The 23,577-nt window shown below is 44.9% G+C and overlaps 1 protein-coding gene across 1 annotated transcript in view; it reads left to right on the forward strand.

The window, feature by feature from the left end:
• CD9 (CD9 molecule) overlaps positions 1-21,988 on the forward strand; it is a 32,474-nt gene extending 10,486 nt beyond the window's left edge. Inside the window, exons 2-8 of the mRNA XM_081191916.1 lie at positions 9,578-9,680; positions 13,211-13,308; positions 15,308-15,382; positions 16,887-16,979; positions 18,932-19,024; positions 20,648-20,731; positions 21,615-21,988. Coding sequence (XP_081048042.1) covers positions 9,578-9,680; positions 13,211-13,308; positions 15,308-15,382; positions 16,887-16,979; positions 18,932-19,024; positions 20,648-20,731; positions 21,615-21,680 — 612 coding nt within the window. The 3' untranslated portion in view covers positions 21,681-21,988. The remainder of the gene's footprint in view (positions 1-9,577; positions 9,681-13,210; positions 13,309-15,307; positions 15,383-16,886; positions 16,980-18,931; positions 19,025-20,647; positions 20,732-21,614) is intronic.
• The last annotated feature ends 1,589 nt before the right edge of the window (positions 21,989-23,577 follow it).

Consider the following 23,577-nt stretch of genomic DNA (forward strand, 5'->3'; position numbering starts at 1 on the left):
ATAGGTAGCAAGATTAAACCCTGCCCCGTACTAAGGAATGGGAGAGTTGTCCTGTAGCACCGGTCATCAGAAGGCAACTACCATAAAAGCGGTGCCTTTAAATCCCAATGATCAAAATCTAGAAGGGTACTATGATCAGTGGTGTGGAAAGCCCCTGAAAGGTCTAGGACAGGCATGTCCAAAGTTTGTTTCGGGGGCCTAATCCGGCCCGTTGGTCAGTTTAATCCGGCCCCTGTGGCAGTTTATTTCCTGGGGTAATGGGGTAAAATCCTAAAAAAAACTCAACAACTTCAGCCCTCAAGCTCAAGAACTTGAATCCTAAAAAAAAAAAGGTTGGCCTTTTTGGTCGGCCCTCATGGCCCTTCACTTCATCAAATCTGGCCCTCTTTGAGAAAAGTTTGGATACCACTGGTCTAGGAGAACTAACACGCTCCTACTCCCCATCTCTCTTAGAATCATAGAATCATAGAGTTGGAAGAGACCACAAGGGCCATCGAGTCCAACCCCCTGCCAAGCAGGAAACACCATCAGAGCACTCCTGACATATGGTTGTCAAGCCTCTGCTTAAAGACCTCCAAAGTAGGAGACTCCACCACACTCCTTGGCAGCAAATTCCACTGTCGAACAGCTCTTACTGTCAGGAAGTTCTTCCTAATGTTTAGGTGGAATCTTCTTTCTTGTAGTTTGGCTCCATTGCTCCGTGTCCGCTTCTCTGGAGCAGCAGAAAACAACCTTTCTCCCTCCTCTATGTGACATCCTTTTATGGCTATCATATCACCCCTTAACCTCCTCTTCTCCAGGCTAAACATGCCCAGCTCCCTTAGCTCTTCTGGCATGGGTACTACCACAGGATGATCAGGGCTGTTTCTGTACCAAAACTAGGTCTAAAACCCAACTGAAATGGATTGAGAAACTAAGTCTCCTCCAAGCTGGGTGTGGGAAATTGAAATTTATCAATTACGAAAGTGCTTGCAGATCAGCAAAGTTGTTTATATGCCATATATTTACACGGTTTAATACAAAATGTGGTAAAAATATATTGTCCTTATTTTCGCCAAATTATGCGTACAACACAATCCTGAGCAAGTTTTCCGAACACCAAGTGAAGTTATGTCCAAGGTTAGAACTTGCATGGAAAAGTGCATGCCCTCTAACATGTCTCTGATGAAAAGAGGGACATTTTTTCTATATTTGTCTGAATAGGGGCATTTATGCCAAAGATTGTTGCCTGAGCAACATCCCGCCTCCACGAGGCCCCAAAGTGATTCTCAGACTTCTGTTTGCATTTTGCACTGGCCTAGCCTGCAAGTGTTTATTCTCTGGATTAAATTACACGTTAGAGGAAATCTTCCCCGATTCCTTAGTGTCCATGTTTGTTCAGCAGAGACAAGGGATGTCCCCGTTAAGCCTGAAAGGTGAGTCTGTCTAGAAAAAGGCTCCCTTTTACATATTGGAAAGGCAAATAGGTGTCAGTGATTAACAGGGAAATTCATCAAACATCATTTAGCTGTAAAAGTTGCTTAGTGGTGCATACACAGAAAGAATATTACCCAAGTTTCTGGAAATTGCCTAATTAACCTCTAGCAACGTTTGGCTATCTAGGGCAAAAGTACACAAGGAGACCAATATGGAGCTAATTTTTTATTGCTAAGGGAAAATACCACTTGCCCTATTTAAGTGCAGTGCTAGGGTCTTGGAAGCTGTTGAGTAACTCTTCTTCTGCCCCCCCCCCACATCATTTATAGGATGTATTGATCTATATTGACATTTGCACTCAGATCCCTCTCTGTGATTATTTTGCCCTCATTTGTCTTTCTCAGCTTTAACTGGAAGCTGGCAATTGCCTTTTACTTAGGACCTTAACCACTGGCTATGGAGGAATCTTCCCTGCACTAGGATTTGAAAAATATAATTTTTTGGGCAGCACAGGGCTGAAATACATATTTCAAAAAGCTCTAGGTGCCATCACCATCTATTTGTTTTATAGGTATACGCTAAAATGGCTCCTAAATAGTTTACAACTATGAAATCAATACACAATCATCAAATTACTGTGTGCCCGGATATCCTAAAAAAGGTAAAGGTACCCCTGCCCGTTCGGGCCAGTCTTGCCAGACTCTAGGGTTGTGCGCTCATCTCACTCTAGAGGCCGGGAGCCAGCGCTGTCCGCAGATACTTCCGGGTCACGTGGCCAGCGTGACAAGCTGCATCTGGCGAGCCAGCGCAGCACACGGAACGCCGTTTACCTTCTTGCTGGTAAGCGGTCCCTATTTATCTACTTGCACCCGGAGGTGCTTTCGAACTGCTAGGTTGGCAGGTGCTGGGACCGAACGACGGGAGCGCACCCCGCCGTGGGGATTCGAACCGCCGACCATGCGATCGGCAAGTCCTAGGCGCTGAGGTTTTACCCACAGCGCCACCCGCGTCCCCTGGATATCCTAGCATAACTCTAATCCAGTCCCGGCCCATTCCTAGGAATTCTGTGGCACCATGTGGTTTTTCTCTCCTTTGTGACTGAAAAGGTTATTTCCACCCTCTGAACATAAATTGCACCATCAATCCTTTGTCAGGCATGGCCAGCTTTTCTCATACTGTGCCAGAAACCAATTCTTCCCCTGCTTAGACTTGCACTGTGGGTGCAAGTTAAGGCTTGGGGTGGCAGGCAGAGCTTGGGTTGCTTTTATTCAAGACTTGCGTGGATGATATCCGCAGAGTCACGTGGAATGTTTTCATGCACCATCTATTCTTACGTGCCATCTCTGTTCTGCCTCTTAGGACTATTCTTGAGGTGCCTTGTTTGTTCTATTGTGCGCAGTCTTGCCACCCTGAGGTTGCAGCCCCTTTCCTCGCACTGAGAGTTAACTTTCTTTCCGAGGAGTCGATAATGTTTGTCTAAAGTGCACATGGAGTGCCAAAATGCATTCAGCCTTCCATTTCACATGTGTGCAGTAGCCGTGTTGAACTGGAAGTGTGATTCTGTATTGAAGGACAATTACGTATGTATGTTCTTTGGGTTACGTTGTCCCGCTAAATCACAAGAGCTAGAAATTTGCTAAGTTGATACTCATCCTGGCTGCTGAGCCAGCTTGGCTTTGCAAAGAGAGGAAGAAAAGCAGAGGTCTAAGCTACTCCCCTCCGGCTCCCCTCCTGTGGCTCCCCTGTGTAGACAGATGCACAAAGTGCACTGCAAAAGAAGTTCAGATGATATCTTCCGATTCTTGTCTCATCTAAGACTTTAGGCTCCGCAACACTGCACCCCTTTTTCTCTCTCCTCTCCTACTGCCACCTTAGGTTTTACTGTTTGTAGCCGATGGACATTAAAAAGCAACTTCAATAGCAAACGAGGCAGCCCACAGTTCTTCAGAAATGCAGTAATTCTATGTGATATATCACTGTCTACACCAGGTTAGTTGTAGCCAGAAGCAGTAGGAGAAACGTGTGCTTCAGAAGAGAGGGTGTTGTCTACAGGGAAGATGTTATCCTGCTTTCCTAATTGCCAAGTTGTGGTTAAACACACCAGGAACCTTACCTGCCCCACCAAGATAGCTGTGGATCACTTCTTAAGAAGTGTTTATAATGCAATAAAGTGTTGTCAATGAAAACTTCATGCCACAGCACACTGACCTGGTTCAGATGTTACACTGGGGCATGTGAAACCTACTTCACACTTTCCTTATACTAGAGCATTTGTTTTGAACTAAGTTTGTGCTGAGTTTGAATGAAATGGCATTCATTCAGTGGTTACAAATGGAAGCAGATGATTCCAGTTTGCAAATGGAAGCAGATGATTCCAGTTTCCTCCTCCTTGTGGCCCTGTGCCCAGATGATTGGGTAGCGCTCAGGAACCTGAGGATGTTAGACTTGAATGTGGCCATTGAGCTACTTGATACCTTGCAGCATCTCTTTGTGTTGGTCTGGTAGAGCCATCCACTTATCCTAGCAACTGTGAAGGAGAGGGGAGCTATGCACTCCCAAACAACCAGAAGAGGGAAGGAAAAACTTGTAAAGTTTGTTACACTGACAATGTGTGAAACTTCTCTCCATGTAGCTGCTGAGATCTCCTTTAAGAGCTGCTAATCACCACCTCCAGGGGACGCAGGTGGCGCTGTGGGTTAAACCACAGAGCCTAGGACTTGCCGATCAGAAGGTCGGCAGTTCGAATCCCCGTGACCGGGTGAGTTCCCGTTGTTCGGTCCCTGCTCCTGCCAACCTAGCAGTTCGAAAGCACGTCAAAGTGCAAGTAGATAAATAGGTACCGCTCCAGCGGGAAGGTAAACGGCGTTTCTGTGTGCTGCTCTGGTTTGCCAGAAGCGGCTTAGTCATGCTGGCCACATGACCTGGAAGCTGTACGCCGGCTCCCTCGGCCAATAAAGCGAGATGAGCGCCGCAACCTCAGAGTCAGTCACGACTGTACCTAATGGTCAGGGGTCCCTTTACCTTTAATCACCACCTCCATATCAGGACGTTGGTGCATTTTTGATGCCCTTCTTCTTTTCATGAAGGCTGACAAGTGCAGAGGATGCACGTGAGACTTTAAATATGAGAAACTGGTTTATATAGCACTGTTCACAGCGGATAACTTGTGTAAGAATATTGCAGTGACTCTTGAATATTCAGTGAGAACCACATCAGAGGTGTTTTCAAGCTACAAAAAAACCTTAACAGAATTAAAGGATTGACTCTGTGTGTTGTGTTGCTTTTGTTAGACCTGCCTCACAGGCTGCCTTCTCTGGGTCAGCTCACACATGGAACCGTAACATGTGATATTTCACCACGTAATGATAAAGCGCTGGATAACTCTCATCCAAAATGTTACATTACTGTTTATTTATAAGATGCAGCCCAAAAAGGGGGAGAGCCCCCCAAGGCTGTGCACAAAAAAGAATACAAAATAAAAAATATAAAAAATTAAGGTAACAAAATCTTAAACATTTCAGAAATATTTAAAACCCAATGCAGCCATGTTCCTGGAAAAAGGAAAAAAGGAGAAGTGCGGTCCCTCACAACAAATGCTGGAGAGAGCAAGAATAAATACTTAGGTGGCAGCTGCTCCTTAGAAAGGTCTGAGGCAAGGGGTGAGGTGAAGCAGGTGGAAAAGGTTTGCCCCTGATGTTCCATCAGTCTCTTCCCTCTAGCAATATCTTAAGTTCCACTTAAGACTTAGCCATCCGTTCCAGTTGGCAGAGGTTCACCAAAATCTCAGGCACAGGCCTTTCCCAGCCCTGCTACTGATATCCCTCTTGAACTGGTAATGCCAGGGATTGAGTCAATGTTAGAAACTCAGATACATAAGCTAGATGTCAAATGGCTCCTTAAACCAGGGTTGCAAGTCATATTAGAAAATCAATTTACTCATTTTGCAGAACCAAATCAATCAGCTGCAAGAATAGACTATGTTTGGACGTCCAGCGAATTAGTACCTAGAGTTATAAAAATTGAAATTCAACCAAAAATACGTTCAGATCATAATGCAATTAAATGTGAGATAAAAGAAATAGATGAAAGTCATATTTTTCAATACAGTGGTACCTCATCTAGCGTCCACCTTGTCAAGCACCTGTTCCGTCGAACGTCCGCTGCAAACCTGGAAGTACCGGAATGGGTTACTTCCGGGTTCGCCGCTCGCGCATGCGCAGAAGCACTAAATCACACATGTGCAGAAGCGCAAACCTCCCTGTGTGTGCGCGCAGACACGGCGCTTTGTCCAGCATCCTTTTCGGCCAGCGACTGGGGCTCTGGAAGGGATCCCGGTCGCAAAACGAGGTACTACTGTACGACTTTTTGGTACCTGAAATATTCTGATTGTGCAGATAAAATATAACAGAATTCTACAGGATGTGTTGCTAGCGTGTGAAAACAGTTGAGATTAAAGGATCCCCAGGCTTGCATCTTGAGATGGTGTCAGGCACCATCCTGAGGCCCGGCAACTTCACTTGGTAGCCAGGAGCAAAATGCGCCTGACAAATTTCAAACACTGGCTTGAATCTGACACCTTCTCTGTACTCTAGGGTACAGCCTTCCTTTCATTGTACAGTTGTTCCTTGGTTTGCATACGTTTTGGATTACAAACACGTCAAACCCGGAAGTGCGTGTCCCGGTTTGCAACATTTTTTTGGATTACGACCCCCCCTTTTTTTTTATTACGAGCAAGTTTTTTTGGAGGCCCCATTGGCGAAAGCGCGCCTTGGGTTACAACCTGTTTTGGTTTACAAATGGACCTCCGGAACAGATTATGATTGTAAACCAAGGTACCACTGTACAGGTTTTTCTAGGATGAACTGCCTCCGTTGGGAAAAGACTAGCGTTTGAGGAGATATCAAATGTTACAAACATTTTCACCTTCTTGTTGGATTTGTGATGCTTCCTGTCTCGTCTAGCAAGCCATTGCAAAGGGAAGGGCTGTGGCTCAGGTATAAATCTGCTTTACATGTAGCAGGTCACTGTTACGGAAGTGTCAGGATTCAAGCCCCCAACCCAGGATGTTTGGAGTGGCCGATGGAACCCCAGAAACCGTTGTCAGTAAAATGACACATTTGTGAGAATTTTGCAGTGCTTCCCCACTTGCTCTCACCATGTGAATGAGGCAAATGGGACACCCAGCAGCTAAAACACACTCCTGTTTCTACTAGTAGGAATTTTCCACTCACAAAACAAGATCTTCTGTTCTTCCTCCCTCTTGTTTATGTGTTTGCCCCTAGGAGATAATCATGTCTTGAGATAAACTACCAGAGCCTACGTGGTCTGGTGAAAGATGGCTGTTGCTATCAGTTTATGCAGACCTTACATTCCACCCAGTCCAGAGTTGCAGGACCCACCATTTCTCATAAATACATTTCTCTTTCTTTCACTTTCAATTTCTTTGTACTTTCATTTCTCCTCCACAGTAATGAGCTAGATGCATCAATGGTCTCTTGCATAAAGTAGTTCCCTGTGTTCCTAAATTTGGAGGTGTTATGAGAAAAAACTGCTCCTTTTCCCTTCTGGGGTACCCAAGAGGCCCTATAGAGGTCCTTTTGTAGGTTCTCTATTGGTAGGAGAAAAGAACAGAGGCCAACCAGAGAATACAGTGGTGCCTCGCAAGACGAAATTAATTCGTTCCGCGAGTTTTGTCGTCTTGCGATTTTTTTCGTCTTGCGAAGCACGGTGTCGGGAAAGTTTTGGAAAAGCTTCAAAAATCACCAAAGTCTTTAAAAACCTCAAAAAAGGCTACCACACCGCGTTCTATGAGTTGCTCCTCGAAGTCAAGTCGAAACTGTATTAACGGTGTTAAGAAAAAGGAAACAAACTTGCAAGACGTTTCCGTCTTGCGAAGCAAGCCCATAGGGAAAATCGTCTTGCGAAGCAGCTCAAAAAACAAAAAACCCTTTCGTCTAGCGAGTTTTTTGTCTTGCAAGGCATTCGTCTTGCGAGGTACCACTGTATTGAGAAGCAAAGCAGCTAGTAAGCCTGATCTTTATTAAAGCTATTGCTACAGGGTACTCCCCCACACACACACACACACAGGAGGGGGGGAGGGACAAGCCCTTATATAGACTTTGAAATTGCCCACCCTGTAGCTCAAGACCACCACCCCAGATACATCGTACCTACAGCACAGAAGGGGTGTAGCCCAAGACGTCCCCCTTAATACATCAGAGAAGGGCCGGACTACAACAGAAATCTGAGTGCTTTGTTTTTATCCTGTCTGCTAGGTTACCTGATTGGATTACCTGGGCATCCTGGCCACTCTTTTGTTATGATAACTACTCAACTCCTGAATCCAGGTCACAGGCTCACCCTATTCATATCTGAAATGTGCCCTTGAGACAGGATTTGTGAGCAGAGAGACAATGGGGAGGCAGAGAAATATTTGAGGTCGATTTGGAAGAGAGAAAATGGTTTCAGGACTTTTCTGTGGGTTTCAGACATGTGGTTTACATATTTGTATGTCGAAATATATAAAAGCATAAAAAAAATTGTCCAGTAGCACCTTAGAGACCAACTAAGTTTGATCTTGGTATAAGCTTACGTGTGCATGCACACTTCTTCAGATATACCACATTTGTATGTGTTTGCTTGGTACATTTATGAACACCTATTTTATATATCTAAGACTTTAAAATGGATTAACACACATTTGTAAATTGAATTTTTTTATATATAAAAAGATAAATTTCTGAAATGTTGCAAGGACACGTTATTGTAAATTCTTCTCTTAAAACCATTTATGCAGTGGTTTAATGGCCTTCTCCTGGGAACGCCTTGTACTCAATAATAATTGTGCTTTCAGGGATGAAACAGTGTGTCCTTGAATTGGATCTTCCGTGAGTTGGCATTGGTGCTTCCATACCCTAGATGGGTCTGTGGGTTTCAAACTGCCATCTGAAAAACTTAAGGGATTTCTCAATGACAAGATTAGTGACCAGCTTCCTTCAAAAAGAAGGACTTCTACCAAGCTTCTGCAATGTACATTGTGCTGGCTATGCGTTCTAGAGAGCATTTGCAGATAACAGTGTGGCAATGAGGCCCAACCAGCTCAGCCAGATGTTCCACAACAGCAGAATGCGCATCTTCGAAAGCTCACCTTAGAAAGCTGTAAAGTGCTGACATTCTTTCCCAGAATCCCAGTTTGGGAGAAATGAATATTAAAACATTTAGTAGTAGTAGATGAGTTGTTGTGGTTGTTTATTGTTATTATTAATATAATGAATGGCAGTATTGTGTCCAGAATTTAATAATCTCCTTCATAACACAAATTGAACAACTTTGCAGTGAATTAGGAAAGCTTGAGGACACTCTCAAGAAACCTGTAACATTTCAGAGTTTGGGATGGGGAGAGGGGGAAATGTGAGGCAAAAGATATGTGAGCAGCTCCCCTTCAAGCTTTTTCTCTTCTTCACCCCCACCCCTCTTTTTTTAAAGAGAATCATCCTGGGATTCTGTATTTGCACCCAAGATTTCTAGAATTCCTGTTCTGCCATAATGACCAAATACTGCTGCTTGTAGCAGATGATCATGGCCTGTTTGAGAGATTCCAAGGGCATTTGGTTGGCAGCTCTTGAAAACAGTAGATGGTAGTAGATGGGCCTCTCTCGTTCTGAATCAGGCAATTCTTACATCTTATATCTGTTACCCCAGCAGAATTCTACTTAACGTTCTTACAAACTCTTTATTTCTACATAAACTACATGTTTATTGCGAAAGGTGTAAACGTATTGGCATGCTCAAGGATCAGTATGATTTGGCAGATGGTTTCAGCCATTTAAACAAAAATGCAGTTTCACTCTTCTCTGTTTTTGTGAAACCTGTGGGCACAGGGCTATATTAATTGGTGACCCATGTGTTTTCACCCTAAGTGCTCTCCACACTACCCGGGGAACACTGCAGCCATGACAAGCAATCTTTCTGGGAACCCCTTCTCATGATATCAGCTTCCAAAGGACTACAAGTTTGAAAACCAATTAGTCTAATGTATATGGGTATTTAAAAAGTCAATAATACCTGAGGACTGTCCAAAATTGACTTGTTATACACCTAAAATGGTAAAATACATAATTAAAATATTCTCTTTTTTTGTCCCCCACCCCTTTCTCCATAGCTTGCAGGAACGGCAGTCCTTGCAATTGGACTATGGCTTCGATTTGATAAACAGACAAAAGATATTTTTGATCAGGAGGAGAATAACAATACATTCTATACAGGTATGTTGTAAAATTATTGCTCAATGGTATGAACAGTACACCTGATCCCTACACTGCTTTTAAAAGTACCGTATTTTTCTCTCTATTACACGCAGATTTTTTCTTCTAAAAAGGAAGGGGAAATGTCTGTGCGTGTTATGGAGCGAATGTGGGGGGGGGTCCCTGGAGCCGATTAGGGGAGCGCAGGAACAAAAATCAGCAAAAATCAATCGTGTGTTGTGTCCGAGAGGGAAACCTGAAAAGAGGAAGTTGCAGCTTTCCTGCATTCTGCCTCAGGGTCTTACTGCCCACCCTCCTCTGTTTCGTTGCTGTGTTTGCTCAAACGGAACAAAGAGCAGGCAAATCCCCTCCCCTCCAGGCAAGCAGAGGGGAAAGCAGAGGTCTTTCCTTCTAGTAATTCCTCTCTGTGCTCCTCGCAGGCAGCCAGAAAACATGCAGGAGGAGAGAGAAAGCTGGCTTCGGTTTGTGGAAACTTTTGCCTTTCTTTCCTCCCTCCCGTAAAATCCCTCTCCTGCTTTCTTAGCCAGCTGCTTCTCTGCACAACGCTCTCTTGTCCCTTCTGTGTTTTTCCTTCACTCCCCACTTAAAATGTAGTTACAAAGCATGGATCCACATGGATCCTCAGGATCTTTGCATTGGGCCACCCCAAATTCACCATCAGATCACATAGCAGCCTGCCCCCCCAAAATCACACACCCACTGTTGCCTGGGGCTGCAATGGTGCAAAAATGTGGTTAAAAAGCATGGATCCACATGGATCCTCAGGATCTTTGCATTGGGCCACCCCAAATTCACCATCAGATCACATAGCAGCCTGCCCCCCAAAAATCACACACCCACTGTTGCCTGGGGCTGCAATGGTGCAAAAATGTGGTTAAAAAGCATGGATCCACATGGATCCTCAGGATCTTTGCATTGGGCCACCCCAAATTCACCATCAGATCACATAGCAGCCTGCCCCCCAAAAATCACACACCCACTGTTGCCTGGGGCTGCAATGGTGCAAAAATGTGGTTAAAAAGCATGGATCCACATGGATCCTCAGGATCTTTGCATTGAGCTACCCCAAATTCACCATCAGATCACATGTCTGTGGCCACAGCATGAAGCACAAAAATGATACATCCACTGTTTCATTCAGAATTTTTTCCCTTGTTTTCCTCCTCTAAAAACGATGTGCGTGTTATGGTCAGGTGCGTGTTATAGAGCGAAAAATACGGTATTAACAGTGACTAAGGAAACCAATGATAAGATGTGTAAATATGCTTGATATGGAATGACCTGTTCACATAGATACCAAAATTATTAGGGTATTTCCTTGCCCTTGACAAAGTGAAAAATTTTTATATGTGCCATCTCAGATTCCTTGGTCTCTAAAAATGTGCAAAAATATATCTCCCAGCTGGAAACGGGGGTCTAGTGTGCACCCTAAAAAAGGATATGGCACTTCTAATCTGAAATTGTGTAGATATGCCACCCCTTGGCAGAAAATTGGATACTTTGATATCTCATCATCACCGCTAAGGATACACATTAAGAGATGCTAGCACAAAGCAAGCCAAGCCACTCTTGGGAAAGACCTTTAATATTAATATAGTAAAATAATTATTATATTTTGTACTGTTTTTATCTTTAGTTTTTCCCAGAAAAGCAGCCTTAGAATACTTTGGAGCGGGGATGATTCCAGGCATGGAATCCTGGTCTTAGATTGCTATGCCTTGAAGAAAGGGAAATTGCTATCCTTCCTTTCTTTTGACAGTCCTGCTGTAGAAACATTGGATTTGTGGACAAAGAAGTCTGTGGGATTTTCTCCCTTGCTTCCTCCCCCCCCCCCAGTGTACCAACCAGTGTCAGTTCTTTCTTAGATAATCCCCAGACCACTGACACACTGGCAAAGTTATTAATGGTTATATGTTCCATCCAAACCCCATGAAGGTGTTACTGGTTTCCTAGTCCTTGTCTGGTGAATGGAAGTCTTCTGAACATAAACTGTTGTATCATGGGAAGCCTTGCTTCTGCTTCTTTCCTATTGCATTCTGGGAAATCTCATTTATAATCTCCTCTCTTGTTACTAAGTGTGTAACGTACCAAGGCCACATACCAAAGATCTCTCCTCATTGTGCACAGTTCAAAAAGTTCATGTTTACCCATTTCCAAATATATTCTTTATGTTATCCTAAATCATTGGTAATTGCTTTAAGTCATGCTATAATCAATCTCTAGTTTTAATTTGATAAGGAGCTGTCATAAGTCTCTGAGCTCAAGTTGTTTCTTACCCTTTGATGTATTGAAGATTAATATACTTATTTAATCCCTCCTTGTAATTATACTACCCAATAAGAAATGAGTTTCTTTGTCTTCGTAACAACCAATCAGCAACTAGCACACCCATTGCAATGCTTGTTAATATTCAATAAAAGAACAGCTCCCAGTACCTGGCAGAGTTGCTTGCTTGACACCTTCTACCTGTCTGTCTGACTCTCATTTTGCAACAGTCTGGCAGAAGTTTCGATCTGCTGAGCAACGACTTCTTCTTCTTCTTCTTCTTCTTCTTCTTCTTCTTCTTCTTCTTCTTCCCCACGTACATGTCATCAGCTAAACCTCTTGTGTTTTGGAATTGCAACCAGCCTGGATTTTATGCCATGCTCCCTAGACGTGGATGGCGTGCTCTGCCTTATAGGTCATCTTTGAATTGCACTAATGGCTCTCCAGTTATAACTTTCTCATTTGGCCTCAAGCATTGTGGGAAGATATCGGAAAGCCTATCCCAAAGGTCATGCACGAGGGGAAAGGTCGTCTCTCACACTGATAGTTCAGTGCTGAAGTCGATAATAAAATCGGAGGATTTTCTGGATTCCTTAGGAGGAGGACAGAGGTACCGTGACGCAGAAGTGTTGAGGGCAGCCCTCCACAACATATATTGCAAAGATCTTTCTTTATGAGTAAAGTGGTCATCTAAAGGCCATTGGCTGAGAATGGCCATTTTGTCTGGCCGACTGCAGGAGTTGAAGGTGCTGGCTGCTTGCAAACATTTGCAGATGCAATTGGGGTCTTGATGAGTCCAGAAGCTGGATTATTAAGGTTTGCACAACTGATAAATAACCTTTGATAGGTCATGAGGGAGTCTCTAGTCAGGAGGGAAATACTCTTAAAAAGGACGGTTGTAAACCTTTTCTGGTGATAAGAGAAGCAACTGATTTCTATTATGGGAATAGACAAAATAGCCTTCCCCCCGTCCTCTGCACTCACCACCTAAAACCCATTATTACAGAAACTTGTTCTGAAACACTGCTAGTAGTGTTTTCTTTTTAAAGAAGCAACAATAATGGTGTTAGTGTAACCATGTACACAACCTTGAGGTCCTTGGAAGAAAAAGTGCCATATAAATGTAATACATAAATAGTAGTGGCAGTGTAGCTGGTAGCCTTCATGTTGTTCAAACTTGGAAAATGTGAAGTGTTTTTTTTGTTTTTTTTTTAGCTGAGAATAAATCTTCTCTGTTTTGATTTTTAAAATCCGTCTGCCTCCAGGGGTTTACGTTCTAATTGGAGCTGGTGCCCTCATAATGCTGGTTGGTTTCTTGGGATGCTGTGGAGCGATACAGGAATCCCAGTGCATGCTTGGTTTGGTAAGTATGGCCTTAGTTTCTACGGTAGGAAGAAGGCTATATCGCTTTCATGTCTGCTGAATTCTTTCTGGATCCTATTTTCAAAAGGAATTACTTTCCTTCACAATGCACATAAACTCCTCCTAGAATGCACACTGTGCAAAAGTTGCCAACACAAGTTAGATTTCAATGTTTATGTCACAGAACTGGATCCTCCAACATATGGCGAAACTCATTCACGTTAGAGCCAGGGGTAGGCAACCTAAGGCCTGTGGGCTGGATGCGGCCCAATCGCCTTCTCAATCCGGCCCGTGGACAGTCTGGGAATCAACGTGTTTTTACATGAGTAGAATGTGTCCTTTTATTTAAAATGCACCTCTGGGTTATTTGTGGGGCATAGGAATTCGTTCATTTCTTTTCCAAAAATATAGTCTGGCCCACTACATGGTCTGAGGTGGACTGGCTCACGGCTGAAAAAGGTTGCTGACCCCTGTGTGGTTAGACCATGGATACCTCGAGTGCTCCCTACTTCATCGAGTAAAAGTTCTCCAAGAAGGCTTTCCTAGTTTTGCTACCTGAGGATCCCTTTGAATCGGAGCTGCCGGGGATTAAAATCTACTTCCATGTGGGAAGTCTTGATATAATTTGCCTTTGAACTATTTCCACTCCCTAATTTGTCCTCCTTTCTATGGGTTTCTATGATTTAGAACAGCCATTTAAGGCTTTGGGTGTAGCCCATGGAATTTCCCAGTAAGTACCCATGTGGAGCACAGCTCCAAGTCTGTGAGGCTCAAGGCTTCTCAGTGCATGGCATTGCTTTTTGGAATTCCCAGATACGGGAACAGAAGTGACGCCATTCCGTTGGTCGCTGTACGTATATAGTGCAACAAGCAAAGTAGGGTGTGCAAATGGATACTCGGCTATAATTTGATCACAGAGTTCACATACGGTGCTTGAAGAAATGCAACGCAGTAAACCCGCAATTTATTGCACATTTAACTTGTGCACATTCAGCTTTAGGTGTGTTGACATTAAAAAGAAAAATAGGAGGCAAGGTTTCTGGGGGGTAATGACTTTGGCTTTTGAACCCAATGTGTTTTGATGATATGCGATTTTGGCTTTAGGTGCGATCCCCAGAGCAGACCGTATTTTTCTGTGTATAACATGACCCCTATTTTGGGGGGACTCAAACTGAAGAAAATGGGGGGAGGTTGCCCAGAGCTGTTAAGCTTTTTCTTTAAGGGGGGAGATTGCCGAAAATCACTCGCCCGTCAAAGCAGCGCTCCTGCCCACACACAGCAAAAGCCGCCTATCAGCTGTTCCTTCCTCGATGAAAAACAAAAAATGCACACATTATTACTGCAGCAAAAGCAAATAGACACCAGAATTTGTCAAAGCCAGCAATGACACCACAGACCAACAAATCCCAACTCAACAAAATGCACTGGCCATGTATAAGACACCCACCCCCCATTTCTTAACATTATTTTTTTGGGGGGGGGACCCTGACTAATACACAGAAAAGTACGGTAACCCCTGCCTAAGTGACAGGCTTACTGTATTGGGGAAACGTCACTTAGGGTCCACAGATGTGTTTAGCAGTAACATGCTCATTAGGTAAGAGAAGAAATCTCTGTTTTTGCACTGAGAATTTTTCAACGGAGTCAAAGCACTTTATACGCATTTATCACAATAATCCTAAGCATGCATGTGTAAGTCCTGTTGAACAAAGTGGAACTTCTGGCTGCGTAGGATTGGGCTGTGCAAGTGTGAGCTAGGAAGCCGTTCGTTCCGATGTCTCCTCCAATGTCCTTAGTGGTCTTACATGAACTGCTACACTGAGCCTACTAACCAGCCTTGGAAGGTGACTGTGATAGGGTAACGGAGATAGTTTACGAAGCACGCAGAGCATTCTAAAGCCCTATCTATAGACTTCTTAAGTATTATCATCTCATGGTTTTATAAACCATTGTTCAGCCATGACATTACTCAAAATCTCTCTCGTCTCCTTTGCTTCTAGTTTTTTACCTTCCTTCTTGTGATTTTTGCCCTTGAAGTAGCTGCTGCCATCTTGGGATTCTCAAACAAGGAAAAGGTAAGGCAGACATCTTTTTAAAGTTGATTTTATATGCCATCTAGAATTATAACAGAATTATACATCCAAAATTCTGCCTCCAGATATCTGCTCAGGATTAGCAGATAGAAACTTGAAGTAGAGTTTTGGGTCACCAGTATTCTCGGGACTTGGCAGCTGAAACCTCCAGGTGATTTTCCCCAGTGGTTTACTATGGGGGCTGTAATTGTAGTAATAGTAGTAGTAGTGTAGTAGTAATAATAAATACTGAGGGGGACAGAATAGAACTTGAGGCATCCCATAAGCAGAAGGCCATGAGATACAGCAGCAATCCACTAGCACCACCAACAGGCTCTGTCCTGGCCAGAAAGGACTGGAACCAAGACAAAGCTGTGTCCCCCAAATCGAGTCTGACAACCAATAATAAACCTGTCAGTCTTTAAGATAGCACAAAGCGTACATCATATTTCCTTATTCCAAGCATTCCTTTTTGGTAGAATAGGGCTGCCTCCCCACCCCTCACATCTGATTGATGCGGTACACACCACTTAGACCTAGATGCAACCACGGTTTTCTGCTTTAACCCCAACGGAGAATTCAAAGCTACATAAGTACTTTTCACCTATCGTCCTCCTTTCCTGCCCCTCTGTAGACATTAAGCCCCTAGATATGGCCAAGTTAGATTTGCGGGGAGGGCAAGGAATGTTTTGGAGATTAGCCTGAAGAACTCCAGCAGTCATGTCGTAGACAGCATATTCCTTTTTTTTAAAGAATAATTTTTTATTAACCGACCAATCACATCAAATCAAACCAAATTACATAAATTCCAAATTACACAGCTGAATTTTAAGTTTTTGTTGGGGGTACCCATATTTCAAGTTCCGAAGGGGATCCAATCAACTTCTTGCTTCTTACTGCTGTTTTAACGTCCACAAATCTAACCTTATGATGTTCACAGTACTATCCAGTCCTTTCTTACTGTTTTTCCACATCTCTTGTTGTTGTTTTCATATATTTTTCCTTTCTCTTTGTGACCTCTGATAGTCTCCACAAGCTGGTTAGAACAGTTTGTAATCCTGCGTGGATATTTTTTTTTTATCCAATAGCCATATCCAGACGTTTTCCATATAACATCACTTCCATACATCAAAACAGTCTTAGCGTCATTAATCTTCACCAACCTGCCTCCTTTCTCAAAACCTCTGAGGAGATTCACCAGGAATGCAGTCTGAAAACAAGTCCGTTCCTCCTCCCGGCTTCTAGGCTATAAATCCTTTGGCAAGATGGCGACTCTGAATTAATTGCTGCGCCATTCCAAAAGCTCTTATTGCTTCTCGATCTCCATAAAGCATACTTTTGGTTAAAGTTTATCTCCACACAGACCTTAATCATCCTGCAACCGACGATTCTGAGGAGTGGTTCTTCGTAGACAGCATATTCCAGCTTCTCCTTTTAAAGCAAAAAGATTAATGTAACCACTGTCATCATTATTGGGGTGAATTATTATATTGTTTGTGGTTTTTAGATTGTAAAGGAGGTGCAGGACTTTTACAAATCAGCATATGACAAAAGAAGGGAACCTGCCACCAAAGAAACACTGAGAGCCATTCAGGCCGCGGTAAGTCAGATCAGATCTCAACTATTTTCTTTGCTTCTGTAACCAGTTCAGAGCACTTATCCATGATGCGACTGTTTGTATTTCCCCCTCCCGGACAAGTGCTACCCATAGTTGATGTTAACATCCTCACCAATCGTGTTTAAAAGCGACTGTGAGTGATGCTCAAGTTGCATCCGTCACAAACACTGTCCGTAGTTGGAGGAGAATTGAAGTGGGGGAGGGGAGGAGGCGCTTGTGAGTTTGGGGGGTGGGGTGGGGGAGTTTCCAAATCTCTTAACCATGCCTAAGAGATTGAAAAACACCCCATCTCCACTGAGCCAGCGAGTGCTAGGAATGAAAGCCAGGAGTCCCAATTTGCAACAGCTTAATCTGGGACGCGGGTAGCACTGTGGTCTAAACCACTGAGCCTCTTGGGCTTGCCAATCGGAAGGTTGGCGGTTCGCATCCCCGCGATGGGGTGAGCTCCCGTTGCTCGGTCCCTGCTCCTGCCCACCTAGCAGTTCGAAAGCATGTCAAAGTGCAAGTAGATAAATATGTACCGCTCTGGAGGGAAGGTAAACAGTGTTTCCATGCACTGCTCTGGTTTTACCAGAAGCGGTTTAGTCATGCTGGCCACATGACCCGGAAAAACTGTCTGTGAACAAACGTCGGCTCCCTCGACCAGTAAAGCGAGATGAGTGCCGCAACCCCAGAGTCGTTTGTGACTGGACTTAACTGTCAGGGGTCCTTTACCTTTAATCTGAAAGGGGTGCTATTTGCATTTTGTTTCTTTGAATGACCATCAGTCGCTCCCACCTAGACCAATGGGGCTCATTGTAGTCTGGATGTGTTGTGTTCCATTCCAGCGCAAGGCTGCTCAAAGGTTGCTGGACCACGGATAACTCCAAGTAAGCAGCTTGTTCTGACCAAGCTGGGGAGCAGGCAGGCCTTCCATGCCTTTAACCCCAGACTACTTCCTCCAGGGTGGCGCTGTGGGTTAAACCACAGAGCCTAGGACTTGCCGATCAGAAGGTCGGCAGTTCAAATCCCCGTGACCGGGTGAGCTCCCGTTGCTCAGTCCCTGCTCCTGCCAAACTAGCAGTTCGAAAGCACGTCAAAGTGCAAGTAGAGAAATAGGTCTACTGTTTCCGGTGGGAAGGTAAAATGGCGTTTCCGTGTGCTGCTCTGGTTCGCCAGAAGCAGCTTAGTCATGCTGGCCACATGACCCGGAAGCTGTACGCCAGCTCCCTCGGCCAATAAAGCGAGATGAGCGTCGCAACCCCAGAGTTGGCCACGACTGGACCTAATGGTCAGGGGTCCCTTTACCTTTACCTCCTCCAGGCTTCACCCCCTAGAGACTGTTTCAGAACCACAAAAGGCCAGCCCCTTTGGCCTGAAGACAGGCCCTCCTCCTCCTTTGTTCCACAGCCTCCCGCCTGGTGTGCTCCCAGCACTGCTGGACTGTTGTTTGTGTGATGGCAGACATCTGATTCTTCAAGCTCAGCTGAGGGTCCAGACGCTGGCTGGATCAGTCCTGGTGCTCTGAGAAGTCCCTCTGGGAATTCTCGCCCAATTGCCTCAGGCACCCTGGTCTCCCAGTCTTTGTATTTAGCTGTGAGACAGTTTTCCACCTGCAGCTTCTAGTCTCTTCATCCATCTTCATCTGCTGGTGGGGTGGGGTGTTTCCAGTGCACGTTCATATAGATGACTTGCATGGAAGTGTGAATCTACATGCAGTTGTTCTTTGGCCGAATCTGGGCAAGAGCATAACTATACTGAGTTCTAGAGACGTTTTACTGCACAGGAGGCTTCCATGGTTTGTAGGTTTTTCTAAAGGCACGTTTTCGAATAATCTCCAAAGATCTTATTTCAGCAAAGTCCTTCAAACTGATAATTTACCCAGATCTGTTGACTTGTAGGTTTCATCCGTATTTTGAAACACAACTGAAATGTAACTTTTCTCTCTGCTCTAGCTGAACTGCTGTGGCCTCACAGGGGTTATTGAGGCAGCAATTGAAGACACTTGTCCCAAACAGAGCGGTATCCTTGAAACCATTCAGCTACAGGTATGTTGTTGTGCCGCAGATAGGGACATGCCTCGTGTTACTAAGTCTCAGCATAATATGGCAAATTCCATCTCTTTGGTGCTTGCATGTATAATACGGTTACCAGATTTTCCCCCCAGTGAATCCAGGGACCCTTTTTTTTTTTTTGAAGCTGAGTAGCAACAGAGAGTCAGTAGTGGGGATGGTGTGCCCAAGCACACATGCATATTGTATATGTTGGGATACTGCCAGGGAGATAAAGTCCATCATGGCCCCAAGCCGTCTGCCGGACATCCATCGATCTCCCGTAGACACGCAGTATCATCGATTAGCGACATGAGTTTCTAGGAAAAAAACTTGCCACATTCTAGAGCTCATGCACACTCTATCAGCAGATAATCACAGCAGAAGTCGCACTCCGGAGAGCATTATTTACAAGCTTTATTCAGCGTTGATCAGAACAAAGAAAAACATGACTGCCTGCGACAGTGTCTCAGACAGAGAGAGAGAATGAAAGCAATAGCAAACATAAACATCCTGTGAACAGGAAATACGCAGGCTGTGACACAAAACATCCTGCTCCCTTTTAAGGTGGAACGGAAATATCCTAACAGTATAAAGGTGCAAAGCCCTTCTTTCGCACCCTGTGAAACATAAATGTGCAGAGTTTTTTTAAAAAACTGGGCAACGGCCGGCCGCCCACAACTCCTGAGCCTCCCCCATCAGTCAAAACAAAGGGGGCAGGGGGCAGGAGATCTGTACCACCGGACATCCTTGGTTCCCCTTCAGAAGTGGCAGCCGGCCTGGTAGCGCAGTTGGCTCTGGCTGGCTTCAGGAGCTGCTAGCTGCCGTGGCGCCTGCCATTTTTCCTCACCGGAAGTCCTCATATGATATGTTTTGCACAACTGCTGAGGTTGCCGCTGCCATGTTTCCCAGGGACAGATTTGCAAATCCGGGGACTGTCCCCCCCCCCCAGGAACCAGGGACGTCTGGTAGCCCTAATGCAGTGTTTCCCAAACGTTTTTGGGCAACGGCACACCTGTTTGCCGGAAAAAAATCTCGCGGCACACCACCATTAAAGCCCCGCCCCGTGACGTCAGCGCGTAGCGTCACGCCGGGAGGGACGCACAAAAGTTAAAGTTTTTTCCCTCCCCGCGAAGCAACGAAAGAGGGCGCCTCAACTCCGGGAGGTGGGCAGGGAGCGGGGGGAGCGGCCAGACGGGCTCCGCTGGGGGACTTTCGGCTGCCGGAGGCGGGGAAGGGGCGGCTGCAGCGGACCCGGAAGTGGTTGCGCCCATCGGGGGCGGTGGGAGCGCGCCGTGCGGGTTGGTGGGTGGGGGAAGGAGAGGAAGAGGAGGGGGCGGCGGGGGCGGCCGGAGGCTGGACGGATCCGCGCAGGGACGGCGCGCGAGCCGGGAGGAGGCGCGAAGAAGGAGGCAAGGCGAGAGCAGCGCGGCTCGGGATGCATTCGGACTGCCGGCTGCTGCGCCCGAGACGCGGGGTATGGTGAGCAGCCCGTCTCCCTCCCACGGAACACAAGGCAATGTTCGGCGGCACACTAGTGTGCCGCGGAACACCGGTTGGGAAACACTGCCCTAATGTATAAGAAGAGTACACAAGGTGAAGGATTGGTTTTTCTTCCAGGCATGCCCTACAGTTATTGAGGAAGTCTTCACCAAAAAGCTGAATGTGATTGGAGCAGTCGGCATTGGTGTTGGTGTGGTGATGGTAAGTAGCAGCATTTTCCATAAGGTTGGCATATAGCTGCATGTTGCATAATGCCAAGCATGGCGTTCTTTGTAAGAACATTTTTATTTTATTTTATTTTATTTTATTTTATTTTATTTTATTTTATTTTATTTTATTTTATTATCCATACCCTGCCCATCTGGCTGCATTTCCCCAGACACTCTGGCCAGCTTCCAATAAGGATTTAAAATACAATACAGTGGTACCTCGGGTTACATACACTTCAGGTTACATACGCTTCAGGTTACAGCCTCCGCTAACCCAGAAATAGGGCTTCAGGTTAAGAACTTTGCTTCAGGATGAGAACAGAAAGCGTGCTCCAGCGGTGCGGCGGCAGTGGGAGGCCCCATTAGCTAAAGTGGTGCTTCAGATTAAGAGCAGTTTCAGGTTAAGTACGGACCTCCGGAATGAATTAAATACTTAACCGGAGGTACCACTGTAAAACACCAGTCATTAAAAACTTCCCTAAACAGGGCTGTCTTCAGAGGTCTTCTAAACATGAGATAGCTGTTTATCTCTTTGATGGGAGGGTGTTCCACAGGGCGGGCGCCACCACCAAGAAGGCCCTTACGTGTAAAAGCCGTCAACAGGCCCAATTGCCCAACGGTGGAAAGCCTGCAAGAGAAAACCAGCAGTGGCAAACACTGTGAAGCTCAGTGGCTGGTGTGATCTACTCTCCTGCAAGATGGGAGGATTGAGGGCACTTCAGAAATTGAGCGGTGCTGAACTGCTTTCCAAACCATCGCTGGCTTTGAACCATTGCAGTTTCTAACCTAAACCAAAATTATTTAATTCACTGATCTCCTTCGTGGTATTCTTCATGGAGAAACTTTGCCAATTGTGCGTCTTTTTCTTTTTTTAGATCTTCGGTATGATTTTCAGCATGATCCTTTGCTGTGCTATTCGTAGAAACCGAGAAATGGTCTAAAGGAGCTTCAGGCAGAGTGGGCCATTAGCAGCATTCAAGGAATCTCCAGTTATTCACTTTAGCATTCTGAAAGTCATTTCTAAAGTTATATATTTGTTTTAAAAATGCTTTATTTAGTACTGATCTTCGTTTTTATGCTTTTGTTTATAAAAGTTTAAAAGAAATCTAATTTTGAGAAGGTACTATATTTGTTAAGCTAAAGTCTAACAACTTGTATATAAGGGTTTGTCTTCTTTATTCAGACTTAACAACTGGGATGTAACTTACATTGGAGAAAATTTGATACTTAATAAAGATTTAAGACCACATAGTGACTTTTTTTTTTAAGCGCCTTTCTTTTCAGTGTACTGATTCTGACACAGGAGGAGAAATGAGGGCTAAATTGTTTTTTCATGGTAAAGGTAAAGGTACCCCTGCCCGTACGGGCCAGTCGTGTCCGACTCTAGGGCTGTGCGCCCATCTCACTTAACAGGCCGGGGGCCAGCGCTGTCCGGAGACACTTCCGGGTCACGTGGCCAGCGTGACGAAGCTGCGCTGGCGAGCCAGCACCAGCGCAGCACACGGAAACGCCGTTTACCTTCCCGCTATAAAGCGGTACCTATCTATCTACTTGCACTTAGGGGTGCTTTCGAACTGCTAGGTGGGCAGGAGCTGGGACCGAAAGACGGGAGCTCACCCCGCCGCGGGGATTCGAACCGCCGACCATGCGATCGGCAAGCCCTAGGCACTGAGGTTTTACCCACAGCGCCACCCATGTCCCTTTTTCTTAGCAAAATCCTCAAATACTGAAAATGTTTCTTGCATGTGGGTGAGATCCTGACTCTTTTCTCCCATTACTTTAACAGTCTTGATGGGCAGCAAATATTAAACTTAAACATCCTATTCATGAGCAACCGACTAATAATTGAAATTATTTTAGATATATATTGGAATTGATTTAATGGGTGGTAATTGACAATGAATATCCATGCAGAGGAGTATTTTTTAGATGCTGGGGGGGGGGGAAATGTGACAGACATGAAGAGATGAGTCAAAATATTTGGACAGAATTTATGCAGATGGGTTCGCATTTTATACTCAAGACCTAAATCATAGAATTGTAGAGATGGAAGGGACCCCAAGGGTCATTTAGTCCAACCCCCTGGCATTGCAGAAATCTCAGCTAAAGCATCCTTGACTGATGGCCATCCGACCTCTGCTTAAAAACCTTCAAAGAAGCAGAGTCCACAGCCTCTTTAGGGAACCCATTCCACTGTCAAACAGCTCTTATTGCCAGAAAGCTTTTCCTGATGTTTAGCCAGAATCTCATGTCTTGTAACTTGGATCCATTGTTTCAGATCCCACCCACCAGAGCAGGAGAAGACAAGTTTGCTCCCTCTTCCATGTGACAGTCCTTTAGATATTTGAAGATGACTATCGTATCTTCTCTCAAACTCTTTTCCAGGCTAAACATACCCAACTCCCTCATACCCAGTGTGAAATGCAGACTGTATATACTCAAGTATAAGCCTACTTTTTCAGCACATTTTTTATTGTGGTATGGTGAACTGGCTTATACTCGAGTCAATAAGCTTTCCCAGTTTTTTGTGGTAAAATTAGGCGCCTCGGCTTATATTCGGGTCGGCTTATACTTGAGTATATACAGTAATTTAATTTTCAGTTGTCTACAGAATTCTGTCTAAAGAAGCTTTTGAAAAAACGGAGCAGAAAAGAAATGGAATGTAGACTGCAGGCCTGGGCACACCAGTGTTGAAGCAATGATTCTTCAACATCAACTTCGCTGGACTGATCATGTTGTGCAGGTGCCTGATGATCGTCTTCCAAAGCAAGAGAACAGCCTTTACCAAAGGTGTCATGGGCTTTGAAGACACTCGAACTCAGAACGCAAGGGAGAAAC

The sequence above is a fragment of the Podarcis bocagei genome, assembly GCF_964188305.1.
Source record: "Podarcis bocagei genome assembly, chromosome: 4".
NCBI lineage: Eukaryota > Metazoa > Chordata > Lepidosauria > Squamata > Lacertidae > Podarcis > Podarcis bocagei.